This window comes from Plodia interpunctella, chromosome 11 (assembly GCF_027563975.2).
Source record: "Plodia interpunctella isolate USDA-ARS_2022_Savannah chromosome 11, ilPloInte3.2, whole genome shotgun sequence".
Taxonomy (NCBI): Eukaryota; Metazoa; Arthropoda; class Insecta; order Lepidoptera; family Pyralidae; genus Plodia; species Plodia interpunctella.
In genome coordinates this window covers 257,415-272,681 of record NC_071304.1, presented here as the reverse complement: position 1 = coordinate 272,681, position 15,267 = coordinate 257,415, and the positions used below count along the sequence as shown (strand labels likewise).

At 36.9% G+C, this 15,267-nt stretch overlaps 1 protein-coding gene across 9 annotated transcripts in view; it reads left to right on the top strand.

Annotated features, from left to right (window-relative positions):
• Positions 1-15,088, top strand: part of lqf (liquid facets) — a 32,512-nt gene extending 17,424 nt beyond the window's left edge. For 8 of the 9 annotated variants that reach the window (XM_053751834.1, XM_053751836.1, XM_053751835.1 and 5 more), the window contains 10 exons: positions 2,496-2,668; positions 3,379-3,578; positions 6,170-6,272; positions 6,555-6,593; positions 6,780-6,869; positions 7,212-7,338; positions 7,816-8,009; positions 8,981-9,138; positions 9,704-9,786; positions 10,801-15,088. In XM_053751834.1, coding sequence (XP_053607809.1) covers positions 2,496-2,668; positions 3,379-3,578; positions 6,170-6,272; positions 6,555-6,593; positions 6,780-6,869; positions 7,212-7,338; positions 7,816-8,009; positions 8,981-9,138; positions 9,704-9,773 — 1,154 coding nt within the window. In that variant the 3' untranslated portion in view covers positions 9,774-9,786; positions 10,801-15,088. The remainder of the gene's footprint in view (positions 1-2,495; positions 2,669-3,378; positions 3,579-6,169; positions 6,273-6,554; positions 6,594-6,779; positions 6,870-7,211; positions 7,339-7,815; positions 8,010-8,980; positions 9,139-9,703; positions 9,787-10,800) is intronic. The other variant, XM_053751842.1, reaches the window with a different exon arrangement.
• The last annotated feature ends 179 nt before the right edge of the window (positions 15,089-15,267 follow it).

The following is a 15,267-nucleotide window of genomic DNA, read 5'->3' as shown; positions in this document are numbered from 1 at the left end:
AAGACCGATCTCACATCGACACAGATCTCGTTCATAAATTTATAAAGGGAAAGCCAATGTTAGTTTATGGTCTACTCAAAAGGCCGTTTACTGTTTACTTGTTCCAAGTGATCACCAACTCCGCATATAGTTTAGTTTATGTAATACTAGTGGACCATCCCGGCTTCGCTCAGGTAAAATCATAATAAATTTTATCCCTAAACCTTCCACTTGAATCACTCTTATCTGTTATAAAACCCCGCATCAAAATCCGTTGCGTAGTTTTAAAGATCTAAGCATACATAGTGACAGGACAACGGAAAGCTACTTTGTTTTATACTATGTAGTGATAGTGATTAGAAAGATCAATTAAGACAAGTGACAAACGTTTCTCGAAAAGATAATTTCTTGGCAATACAATAATGGTGTAAAGTTGGTATGATGTCTTGTTGTATCCCAGCCATCCATGTGAATGCATTATGTCAAGGTCGAATGTTCTTTCCCACGTCCGAATCAACAGCATACTTCAATTGTTTTCCCTGAAAGTCTGCATGAATGTGAATACTATGTTCTGTCTCTCTATTCTAATGACTCAAATTGGCTTGATGACTTGACGATAATGAAAATGACTAATCATTTTGTTGTGTATATCTATAGGGTTTTATATATTGTTAAGCCATAGCAAACATTAAAACAATAAATTAGATACAGATAAAAAATGTGTATCGTTGTTTAAAATCGTTATAATGGCATATGTTTGGGCAAATAATTAATTTGCTTTGTTATCTATACTATTATTATAAAGAGGTAAGAGTTTGTGAGTTTGAATGTTTGAGGCGGGTAATCTCCGAAACTATCAAACCGATTTCAAAAATTATTTAACCATTAGTAAGGTACATTATCCAAGATTGCTATAGGGGCTCTATCTCAAAATTCCCACGGGAGTGAAGCCCCGGGCAACATGTAGTATTTGTATAAACAGAAAAGATCATATAATTTTAATTTATTTCGTAGATGCACCACAATGCTATCTAATCTCGGTTGACTGACAGTGAATGCCATATGGCGTGAAGTCCGCATTATGTTCATATTTTATTGTAACTTTTGTCATATAGGGTTTGAATAAATAACTGCTATAGCAGTCTTATGTCCGCCAAAGAGTTATCTTTGGAAATCGTTATCTGTTCTTATGCATTCGGGATTGTGGTGCCGCGGAACCTAAAAATAATAGCTATTTCTAATGTGAGACACGAACCGGTAGTTGTTTCTGAGTGTTATCTTTATCAAACGTAAATGATTATTTATTTATATATAAAAATAGTAAATATGCCAATGCATATTTACTATTTTTATATGTAAATAAATTAAATAAATAACGAAAAGATACTAATAGGTAAATTGCATTGTTTTGCTCATTTTTATGATTTCGTTCTTTTTTTTTTTTGTTTATACATTTACTGAGGTGGAGGGTCGATATCCTGAGACACAGGAATCTTCCTAGTTTAGGTATCAACCCACCATAATTCTTCTTCCTTTATTAAGTAATATATTAAGATAATTTAAGTAATTCTTAAGATGTTTTGTAAACTTTTATTATGGTGTATAACTTTTATTAACGGTTATGGTGAGACAATAAAGATTTATTTATTTATTGTTACTAATTCGAGATAAACATTGGTTTATCTCGTGTATAGTTATCTTTTAGTTAATCAGCTCAGCGACAAATGACGATGTTTACATTTACAACGCACAATTGGCTACTCGACTGGATATAAAATAAAATTCATCTAGGTAATTAAATAACCAAATAAAATAATAATTGAATAACATTTTAATTAATCAGTTTTATTAATTACGAGATTCACTATTTTCTCGGCAGTTTGAGTCCAAAATCCGTGAACGTCACAATTCATCACTGTCAAACAAGCTCCATATAGAATTTTGTTTTTGACATTAGAATAAAGTATCTGATAGTTTGAAAGTAAAAGAGAATTAGTGTAATTGTAACTTGACCCGTATAGACACGTAAATAATCCTAGGCAGATGTCTGTATTCTGTAGTCACATGTTGCCGGCTGCTAATCAGTTGACATGGCGACTGCCCTCTTGTGACGTCAGGGTTACTGCAGTGTCCATAGTAACAATTCCCCTGCGCACCCATCCTTACATATCATAAAAAGAAGTACCCCTGACGTGCCTGACTTATTTCTTCCGCTTCGAGTATGTTAATTGCTGACACTGGTGTCAGATTTTATTGAAGTCGCATAAAAGCATCTGGCATTTTTTTTACGACTACACACCGCACCTTGTTGCAAGTAACCGCATACACGCTAGTGAAGTTAAACTGTCAACCAGTGTGCAGGTTTCCTCACGATGTAGTACATGTCTGACTGTCTGTATGAACGTGATAAACTCAAAAAATACCGTGAAAAAATTCAGCCTCTATGTAAATGGGGGTGAAAGGTTGTGTGAAAACACACAATTCAATTAGTTCATATTAAATATTAATTTTTACAGGTCTGAACGTGAGAGAGAAGGCGAAACAACTAGTAAATCTATTGAAAGACGAGGAACGCTTGAAGAACGAGCGAGCGCGAGCGCTTAAAGCGAAGCAGCGGTTCGCTCAGAGCGCCAGCGCTTTCGGCAGCGACGGAGCGCTTGATACGCCCTCCAGTCCTACCTATCCTGCGGTGAGAATATTTGAAATTACTCTGGAAGTTACTAGAATTTTCATAAATTAGAAGTAAAATTAGAAATTAATTGTTTAGGCGGCTGTGACAACTTCTTGTGACGCCCTCTTTTGAATATGACTAATTCTGTTTTGACCACTTCTTGTTTCGCCCGGTTCTAGTAATGCCCGCTTCTGTTTTTTACCTTTTCGTATTATGACTATTACAAGTACCGCGAGAACAGAAATTCTTATTCCTTTTATGATGATGACTGAAAATCAGCGTTTGCTCCTCTCCTTCCAATTCCACCATTAAGTTGTCTCCAATTAGAATCGCTGCGGCACGTAATTCTTCTGTTATTATTATTATTTATAGATCTCCAACCCACACGATCCAACGTTTAATTGTTTTGTATTTGTCACAGTTGTTAAATAAATAAATAAATAAATATTTTAGAACAAATTACACAGATTGAGCTAGCCCCAAAATAAGTTCTAGACTTGTGTTATGGGATACTAACTCAACGATACTATATTTTATAACAAACACCCAAAACCCGGGCAAATCAGAAAAAGATCATTTTCTATCATGACTCGACCGGGGATCGATCCCCGCTCGGGACCTCTCGGTTCAGAGGCAAGCACTTTACCACTGCGCCACCGAGCTCGTCAAGAGCGAGTTGATGCAAATAAACTTTTTATCTATCTACAATATCTTAAATAATTTTCCAGCTGAACAGCGCAGAATCAGCGGAATGGACGGGCGGGCGGGAAGCGGAACTAGCAAGACCTTTGACAGCTGGAGAAGAGGAATTACAACTGCAGCTAGCGCTGGCCATGTCCCGCGAAGAGGCCGAGAGAGAGGAGAGGAGAAGGAGATCCGATGATGTGCGGCTGCAGTTGGCGATCAGCCAGTCGCAGAACGATTTCCAGTTAGTATCTATTTTATAGTTCCTGATTCGAGTCTTATGAACTAGAGAGAGAGAGAGGTGATATTAAAAGGAGATCTGATCAGTTCAGCCGCGGCCCAAATGCTCCGTCGAGCACCGTTGCGCAGCAGCGCGTTGTTGCTCCGTTATGCACATCAATGTCGTAACATAGGTATTGTCATTGATGTGCGTAGACGTTCGTTGAAATTCTATACAATTTCTGCGTTGTGCTGCGATGATCAATCGACGCACATCAACGCATCGGAGGTCGCAATTTTTTTTTCAAAATCCAAATTAAAATGCTCTTTCGTACACTAATAACTAATATGTAAATAACCCGATTATTTATTTATTTATTTTCGGGGGTCTTACATCGAAATATAGTAAACTTACATATGTTTCAATGTATAAAAAGTATGCTAATTACAAGATTATGGTTATAGTGTCAGATGCGACGTTCTGCCGTCGCTGTCCATGTTTTATACGTCCATAACTATGTTCTAGTTTAGTATTGCAATTGTTTATATAGCATAGTGGGCAAACGAGCATGCAGTTCGCCTGATGGTAAGCAAACAAGGCCAGGGACACCCGCAATCCTATACTGATCACCGATGCGTTGGCGACTTTTTAATAATACCACGCCCCGCGTTAGATATAAAAGTTATCCTTAATAGAGAGGATAAAATATATATATATAGAAAAATAATAATATATATATTTTTATTTCAGACACATTCAAATTACATAGCCCAGAGTTAGTAAAGTCTTATGTACTAATGTTAGTTTTTTTTTTTTTGAGAAAGCGATAGGCTCTTAAAAGCCCCAATATCGAAACTTATGACAAGGACGGCAATTGTATGACAGCAGTATTCCTTTAGACAGAAGCGGTGGTGGTGTAATGTTAAGACCCCCGCCTGTGTATCGAAAGGTCCCAGGTTCGAATTGTACTCGTGCCACATGAGTTTGTATACCAATCTGACTCATGTAGTTTTCATCGACCACCACTTGCTTCCGGTGAAGGAAAAACATCGTGAGGAAATTTGCACACTTGTTGATTATTAACTTGTGTGTGAAATGGAGAAGGCAATGGCAAACCACTCCATTAATAATGCCAAGAAAGTTGGTTGCGTGTGTTTCCGTCCATGTAATAACCAGGACCCTCAACCATGAGGAATACGACTATGAAGAAGTATTCCTTCCATTATCCAAGTCCAGTCCTACAGTCCTCTTCGAGTTATCCTAAACGATATTCCCACACTAGGCTCAAACAGTTACTGCGCCCCGGCACGCGACTTCACCCGCGTTACATGCTGTTCAGCTGCGTGGACTACCGCGAGGACGTTACACAGTCAGTGGTTCGGCGCGCTTTGTTGAAATCATTTTGTTTTTGTTTATTTTTTTGAGTTGAATTGTTTGGGATCGTTGGCAAGACACCTTATTCGCATCTCGTCCTATGTGCATAACGTAACTGGTCCCTTTTGTTACCGTTAAAGTCGATATATCATTAATCGATACCATTACACCGATAAGAACATGTGTTCCAATTAGATGTGGATGAAATTTGTATACAGAATACAGGACGAGTTACGAATATGATTTTTACGTGGGATGAGTTGAAAATGGGATTGCTTGCTGACAATTTATCATTTGATAGTAACTCTATGTGAAATGTTGGGATAATGGTAGGAAGAATATTTAGTTTAGTTATACTAGTAGTTAGGTTAGTTTATACAATTACTATGTATATATAATGTAGTTTTTATTGTCTGTATGTAAAATATATGATTATGTATCTGTAAACATGGTTGTTACTCACAGACGCTGTCGTATTTTGGTTGCAAAAGTAAATATTTTTATTTAGTGTTTTGCCGGACAATTATACTAAGTAATATATTCTCATAATCTAGATAATGTTCCAAGAGAAGATGTCTTTAGCGAACAAAATAATTAATTGGTCTTTTATGTCAATTTATATAATTGTGACCAGTTCAGTTCAGGGTCTGACGCGTGATCACTCAGCAAAATAGGCACTTGATGCAAAATTGGCACTTTTCTTAATGTTAACAGACTTCAAAATGAGGCTTCAGTAAATGTATCAGGGCTCGGGTACTCTCACGCATCTCGATACGTTTATTTGCGTTGCCGCTCCGTTGTTTTCCAATAGGTTACGTCGATGTATCTCCTCATTTTTTGCATTGTTCGTCGACGGACGTCAAAGCAACGGAGCGATCGGGCGTGGCCCTAATTGGATAAGTGTGACTTGTGTAAATGTTATGCCGGGTGGGTACACTATCCGCGAACCGTTCTACACATTCATATACATTGCAAATATTTAATTGCAGTAAATAAAAGCACTCATACAAATTACGCAATGATATCAGTAGTGGCGTTCAGCCTCTTTATAGACACGACTGACTCTATGACTTTTTATAAATAAACCCGACAATGACAGACTAGGGAAAAAAGTTCTAGGGACGGACGACGACTTAGACATTACAAAAATACAGCCTTGCCTTTTATTTGGAGTGACGCCCTTCAGTGTTTGTGGAGGCTGCATCATCTTCGATCGGAATTAGACGATAGCTGGGTTGCAGGACGACGGGCGCGGACGAGAAGAAGAAACCCGAGCAGCAGTCGCACTTGCTGGACCTCCTCGACGTCAACCTGGCGCCCGCCTGGCCGGCCACCGCCACACAGGTACTTACCGGGGTACTTTACATAGATAGATAGAATGACAGATATATTGATAGATAGAGTGATAGATTGATATATAGATAGAGTGATAGATAAATAGAGTAATAGAATGATAGATAGATAGATTGAGTGATAGAATGATGGATAGATAGAGTGATAGAATTATAGATAGATAGAAATGTTTATTTGTAACCGTGTTAAGATAAAGTAAATTGTGTGTTGTTACACTTACATTGTGTCATTACATTCATACAGACAAAATAATAATTTTGGGTTATTGTTCAGCCAACGCGTTTGGAATTCGGCGCATTTGCCGACTCGATGGTAAGACGTGAGTGAAAAAAAAAGTGCGGAACGTTTATTAATCTGCTATTCAGAGTTGTATGCTAGTTCTATTATAAAATCTCGTAATTAATAAAAGTAATAAAACTGATGAATTAAAGTCACATTTAATTATCCTGTTTACCAATACAAATAGTCAAATAGGCAAATATAATAATGCGTGTACAGGAGTCGTCCTCGGAAGCGTGGTCGGGCGTGGGCAGCCCGGCGCGGGACCCCTGGGCGCCCGTCGCCGACCCCTGGGCGCCGCGTCCGCAGGTGCGTATATCTCTTGCTGGGCTCCAAGTCGACTTCCATGAGAAGCGGTGGGGGTAATAGTTACAATACCGAATATACAGGAAGAAAGACACAAACAAAGATTATAATTATCTGCAAAAACATGAGTTTACATTTTGAAAAGGATATTTTTAAATATGTTTGAAATCCATCTCGGAAAATGTTTACCTCGTGAATACGCAACGCCGTTCTTCCGATGCGTCCTTTCGAGTTACACGCACGGTCATTCGCAACCGATTAATAAAACTAATATTTACATTAATTAGATATAGATAGCTATCTATTGAAGGGAAGGCGCGTGTCCAATGTGCCATGTGTTTTCAGAGCAAATCTGTAGCGTCGATATCGTCTCCGTCCTCGTCGGAGCTGGAGCAGTTCGACGCGCTGTCGCAGCGGCCCCGCGCCAGCAACAACAACGCCGAACCAGACCCCTTCGATCTTACTGCATTAGGTATGTTCTCCATTTTTCATTCCCCTTCTTCTTTGCGTGTCGACTCGGCTAAATTTGTGAGGAATACAATGATACATGTTTATCTGTGGTGTCATACAGGTTCTAGGACACAGATTCGATTCCTCTCGTCCTAACGTTGACTGAAATAGATAGCTTTAGCCTTTGTGCCTTTTAATTTTGTATTTGATAACCTGCGCACTGGTTTTTCACACACAATTTCAATAAAATCTGACAACAGTAACACTACTGTTACTGTTACTGCTAGATCGCGACCTGCGAACGTGTTTTCCGAGCACGGAAAGCAAAAATAATTTTTGATTTTTGATGAGTGATACAAAATAAAACAATGTTTTGTGTAGATAATTTCGTAGAATGTTGACATGTTCTCGTTGATTGTGTGGAGCAAAAACCCGTGCTAAGAACTCTACTTATTCAACCATTCGACATTTCAAATAAAAATTGTATTTTTTTTATCAGGTGACAACCTAACCTCAAAATCCCCGCCGCCATCTACCGGCGCGATAAAGAAGTCCCCGTCGGCGTTCCTCGGCGAGAACTCCTCGCTGGTGAACCTCGAGCGCCTGCTGCAGCCGCCCACCCCGCACGAGCCCCCCGCCCCCAACCCCTTCGCTGTGGATCCGCCGCGCCAGATGTTTGTACCGCCGCAACCCGTGAGTACCTCTATTACACTATGATTCCAAAGGTAAAAGTGTAACCCTTAAATCAATTGGTTGTTTTATCTGTCTGGTCGTCTTAGATCCTTTTTCTTGGGAACGCTTATATGTAACAAGTTCTTTATCATAAGGGAATCAAAACCTAGTCTTATTTCCCGTTGACCTAAATCATGACATGCAGCCATATTGTAGGGTCCGCCTATTTAAATATTGCGAATCGACAAATGACGTCGATCGTCGAGATAAATAAAAATATTTGAATTTGAATTTTGAGTTTGTAAAATGGCTACTTAAAGTTGTTGTGGATTGCAAAACGGCTGAAATAAATAATACGCTAATGCTGCATGAGGTAAATCACACGGTTCGCTAAATTCAATTTAATTCAATAAATTATTTCAATTTGAATTAAAATTCAATTAGGTGGAATAAAGATCCGCCTCATCGAAACTTAGTCTTATTATAAACCATAAATTTTTAATTATGCCAAAAAAATTAAAGACTTAATATTAAAGACCCTATCAATACATGTGAGTAATTTAATATTATCGTTTAGCACCAAAGTTATCGAGGTTTGCGTTTATCCCAAAATATCAGTGAATTTATGACTTGTGTGGCTTGTTATTAGTTGCGTTTGGTCGGCTTTTTACATCTACCATTAACTACCACCTACCACGCTACATGCACAACGGCGCCGTTGTGCATGTAGCGTGGTAGATGTCGCCACATATCAATGAAAATCGACTTTGTGTGAACCGCTGCACTGAGCCTACCTTTACTATGAAGCGTAGTAGTCAGGTCATCAGGTGGCACACTCTAAGTATTATAACCAATTATTATAGATTTTTTTGGAAAAATGTTGATTTTGATTTTTTATGTTTTGACTATGCACATATTATCAGTAACAGGTGCTGATAGTTATTTTATTTCTTGGCATAATTAAAAATTTATGGTGTATAATTAACTTCCAGGCGCGGCTGACGATCAACGAGCTGAAACAGCAACAGATGGGCCTCACCGGCGTCAGCTTCCCGTCCTCCTCGCCCGCGTTCGGCGCGCCGCCCAGCGTGCCCAACATGACCGCCAACATGCCCGCCAACAACACACACAATATCACCAACAACCACATGTGAGTTATTTGCTTACATTTTAGGAAATCTTCCGATTTTTGCATTAATAGAAAGGCAATTAAAATATTAGACAAGAAAATGAAAAGTAACAGATTGTTTTCAATTGATTTATATTCATGCAAGTTGAAAGTATTGTTGTTTATGTCGCAGTCATATTGTAGGATCCGACAAAATGTAAACAGTTTTATTTTTATTGTAATTCATGGGTAATATTTGACGACTTTAGACGAGCTATTTGACAATGAAATGCGCACACGCAACTCCTGCGATATATTTATTTATTACTAGTGGCCCGTCCCATCTGCATCATATTGTGTCAGATTTCATTCAAGTCGTCTGAAGGCATCTGACTTGAGTAGGATACACACTAGTCAACCGAACTTTTCACTAATGTGCAGGTTTCCTCATAATGTTTTCCTTCGAAGTTTGAGAGGATGTATTTGTGTGTGGACGGATTGTTAAGAAATTTGGTACACGAGTGGAATATAACCTAACACCGAAATTCGCACGGATCGAAGCCCCGGGGCGCAGCTAGTTATCAATAAATCGATTGGTGCCCCTCAGGGCGGGCGCGGACCCCTGGAGCCCCGCGTGGGCGCCCGCGCGCCGCACGCCCAACCCCTTCCTGTCCTAGCGCGCGACTACAGGTACCTTTTTTATATAATATTATTAATAATATTATAAATGCGAATGTTTGTGAGGATGTATGTCTCTTTCATGATTGAGGATGATGTGACTCTTTCACGCAAAATCTGCTATGATTATTATGAAATTTTGGGTAGAACATGACCTAGAATAACACATGGGTACTTTTTCTCCCGAATTTCCCACGGGAGCGAAGCCCTAGGGCGCAGCTAGTAATGTTATTGTAGGTAAGCAAACACCGCTGCCCAGGGTCACAGGGTGCGTTGCCGACTTTTTTAAAAAGCGATAGACTTTTCTTGGAAGCTCCAATGTCGAAACTGTTGAGGGAAGTTTATTCCATAGTTTAGTCCAGCGCGGGAAGAAGTTACGTGTAAATCGGACTGTAGTTGAACGCCAACAGTCAAGATGATGGGGGATTTCTCCTTACGGCGAGTGGTGCGACTGTGCTGGAACTTGTTTTCCGAACTATTCCAATTCTAATTCTTTATGTACGTCAACTTAGTATAACCTCTCTTCTCGTGTGTTCCCGGTTTTAACGGTGACGCCCCAAAGCCCAGGGTTTGCGTAAAAAATCAACAATCGGCTGCCTGCTTGACGTCAAGCCACTAGGATGAGATATATATATATATATATATATATATACCTACATTAGTTAATGATATCAGAAGTTTACTTTAAAACTAAGTCTATTGCCGACTTCCAAAGCACTAGTGAAGAAGCGGCGCAACAAACTTAAGTTACTGCATTAAAACATTGCTTAGTTATGTAAACGTCCATATGAATATGATAGTTTAATGAGACTCATCCAATTCGACCGCGTTACTCAAGACAAAACAGCCGCCAGCGTCGACACTGCGGTCAGGACTGTCACAAAATTAAAAATACATTTTTGACAAAAGTATGATGTCATTAGCTTTTCAGTTATTCTGTGTGATATGTTCGTGTATATTTATTTATTTTATTTAGTATAGTAATAAAATAGGATTTAATTAATAAAATAATGATATTGTTCCCAGACGTGTGGTGAGCCCGCTGGTCGCTCGCTGGGCGCACTCGCCGGCCGACGCATAGTAACTATCTACATTTATATATATCTATATATATTTTACACTACCACACACAACATCTAGACTAGTGCAGTTTGAATTCCGCCTAGTGGGATAGCCCGCGGAGTCAGAACTGTTTCAAATGGGCAAAGTCCTCGTGTTGAGTTGTTTAGAAAATGCAAATTTGAATATAACAATTGCAAATTTTTACCCAAGCTACAATCTACCCATATTGTACGCCTGACATTTTCTCTGGTAATGCTCATTATGCGCCAAGTTGGTTTCCTGCAAATCAGAATGTGAAACGAAACGCGTATATGCCTTAAAATGTAGCTTTTCTAGGACACTCAACAATTTGCAGCGTTATGATTTAGACGTGGGTTGTTTATGAATGTGAAAATGAAAAAATATAACACGCGAATAAAATATTTTTTGAAATAAATTTTGATTTGTACTCTCGAAAAAGTGTTATTTATTAATTTATCGTTTGAAATGTAATGGTGGCATTGGAAAATTCAAAGCTCAGGTTGATAACTTTGACACTCGATGAACTGTAAAATTTTCGTATTGGATCGCTAGGAATTAAAAAAATAACCAATAATTTTAGGAACAATTGGAACTATTTTACTAACATTTCTATCCTAAGCTGATCATAATTCGGATTCATTGAAAAAGAAGAACACTGCAAACTTGATAGTAAAATATTCTAAATTCTAATTAAAGTTGTAAAAATCTTTGTAATAAATAAATACATTTATTTTATTATAATATACTAACCACTTGTTCCACCAACTGCTGTCTGACTTTAATGGAGTATGTCTTCTAGATTCATCTATCAAGCACTTCGAATTGTCATATAAGTTATAGATAAGCTATCAGCAACTTGTGGAACAGGTGTATTAAATTTAATATACAAAATGGCAAAACGAGTGTGTGTTAGTTTAGCGTCGGCGCTGTCCTAAAATCAGTCTTAAAACAAATAGATGTAACGTAGAAAATCGAGGGGCAATATATTTTCGCTTCGACCTTACGAAATGTGTGGTGATTAATATGTGGTGTAGGTTTAATGAATTATATAAGGCAGTTAGGGGTATACAAATACATTTATATAGACTGGTAAAGCTGTGACGTCATAGACGGAAAGCGCGGTCGAGGCGAAACACCATACAGAATATATACACATTTTTTTCTTTTAATTATATAGCTATGAACGAACATATTGAACATATACATCATGTACAACAAAATATATCCAAAATCAATATTTTATATGTGGAAACTGATATTATCTTATAAATTGTATTGCTTTTTTCTATAATTTTATAATTTTTTTTTTTCTTAAATTTGTGGCACATTTTACGCGCCAATGTAAAGCACCGCCGAGTTTATACCCAACAACGAAACTTAAAATATATTCTAGCATTTATCAAAGTATACTAATAAAAAAAATGTAACTCATATATCGACTTTATGTAGGTATTTTTAATGATGTCCGCCTATTGTACTACCCATTTAGTTTTATACAAACACAGCTTCAAATACCACATTTTATAATCTAAATGCATTCGTATTCGGCCGCGCTCGCCTGTTCTTAAAAAGCCGACACATCATTTAATTCAGACATAATTAATTAAGAATAATTCATACTAACATTGTCAATTCATTTTGAGCGCTATTGAAGACTACGGAAGGCTTGTAACAGTTCAGTTGCCTTAGAGTATAGTCCATTTCTGTGAACGGCGAAAAAAGGTATAATATTAGAGTATTTTTATCTCTATCGTTCGCACGAATATATAACGCTGTCGAAATAAAAAATTGATATAATATCATAGGATTTTGTATGAAATTCTTGTTTATATATTACATTATGTCTGGAAGCCATGTTGTGTCACAAATAGAGTAGCATACACGTATAATCGCTCTGTAATACCTAGTTATGGAGCTCTATGAATATTTAGAAGAACAATTTCGTGTTTGATAGATAAACTTGATATTAGCTGGTCAAAGTTGGATGTAATTACTAACTTAAGGATAGTTAAGCTAATATAATATAGATGTGACTAAACAATTCTGATTTTGATCGGTTAATATTACATTTATTCATCACTATTACTTTATAAAGAAAGTATTCAGTAGGATTCCCACTACTCGGGCCCATTATGGAAAATATTTACATACAAATATGGATAAGTTTTAATGTTAGTTGTGTTTGGTTAAATGACATGGTAAATATACATTTTGTCCATACATGACTTGTGAAACCAAGCTCAGCAATGGACCCGAAGAGTTACATTTTGACTTACAACGGATTGTCACAGTGCAATTATTCAATGTTCTTGCAGCAAAATTACTATTTAGACAGTAATCCTATTGCATATTTATAGCTTGATGTTGATCACTTTGTTACTTAACATATAACCCATTTTATTTGACAAATAAAAGACAGATTTTCTTTTAGAAAAATCTAGTTAGTATACAAATCATAGGCCCGATTCTCACGCAATCCTACTTTCATCAGTTATCTCCAATTTTTTCTGAAGTTCTAGGACTGTTTCTGCATTTACAAAAAATCACAGTCACAAAGTTCGAGGAAACGCATCGATTGATCAAACTTTTTGTTCGTAGATTTGCTTAAAACCATCGAAATAATTCTTATCACACTAGATTAATGATGATAAACTTTTCGTTATATCGTCGGGCAATGTAAATTATATGATGCACTGAGACATTCCAACATGGCGTCCATAATCCTGCGACGTAAGGTGCAAGTAAGGTGTCATTGTAAACGTGCCTTAGTTCGTAATTAATATGTGTCGCCTCAACGGATAACCGGTTAAGATGTAGCAAAATTTGTTATAAAGATAATTATTTGATTTCATGAAAGTTTTCATCTACATACCGTTTCTAATTTAGACGGAAAAACGGTTAATGACCTAGGAAAATCATTTGTATAAATGTTTTCAACATAGTGTCACATTTGTGCGAGAGAGAAAGCAATGATGAGGCTTTGTCCGCTTTCCCTCTAACATAGATACAAACTTTATTCTGTTTGTTGAAATTATGACATTTTTTTGCTACATCATAACAGTCTCCGTTATTCGCTACGTAGCTGCTGTATGCGATACTCACGGCGTCGATGTAGTTATCGATAAACTTGTTTTTACGATCAGCCGATTTATGAATAATGTAATCGAGTTGAAGGGATGAACTCGCCTTTGTGACGTCATAGGTGTGTGATGTTAACAACTTAACATTTTTATGCTAAATTTAAGAAATTAATGGTGTGTTTAAAGTAAGATTGTATTCTGATAACTAAAATCGAAATATTTTTGATCTATCGATTGATTGTTTTAAAAATCGATTAAGCTAAATATTTTTTGATTGATTTTATTTATAATAATAGTACCAAATTTAAATTAACAAGTATTGTACGAATGAAACGGAGTCAATTAAAGGCGAGTTCATGCGTTCCGACTAGTTTGTACTCGAATTAGGTGACTATCGATTTAGTATCGTCCCATGCCGGGTTCGTGCAAATAAAAACAAATCAATAATCCACTTAAACCTTCCTCACGAATCACACTATTTATTGATGAAAATGTACAAAAATCCATCCGCTAATTTTACACTTTTATCATTTGATACTTTCTGGGGGTACTTGAAATTAAAAATGTGGACCACTAAATTGATAGCTACTAAGTCGACGTGAACTAGACACTAATCACAAGCGGATGAAACCCGTGCTTTGCATTGTGTGTGTATGTTGCGTACAAAATATTCCAATTTATATGTATATGTTATTGATATACTTTACAACACTCAATATTGACGTATTATCGGTTTTAAGATTTATATTCTGATGGTGTTGCACGAATTTTCGAAATTGTTTGCCCTAAATAAAATGTTATTACTAAATAAATTTATGTAACTCCTAATCGACTCAGGTATATCAAAATTAGTTACAATTTTATATCGATATCGATATTTGTGCAACACTGATCTTGTTAGATTTTTTTAAGTTAGTGTTGCCAGTAATATCTTATGGCAACGCCGACATTTGTTTTTCGCTTTATTAACTGGCAGATTCGATTGTAATAATGGTTATTGACTTGTTCATCAGTTGTGTAGATAAATTATTTTTTAATATATTAATTTTGACCAATAAAGTGCATCGATGCTAATCCATTGTCATTAGCTAGGGAGAACTGTAAAGATTAATGTAACTATTTAATTAAAATATATAAGTTTTTCAATACAACATTGCGTGTTCGATTTATTTAACACAGTTGGTACCATTTGTTACAAGTCCGTTTCTAAGGCGATCGAAAAAAGAAAGAGACGTAATGACTTATCTTTGATCATGGATTTAGTAAGTACTTCGTGTACGGAGTACCTGCAAATTCCATGTCTGATAACGAAAAGCTCAGGGCAACGACC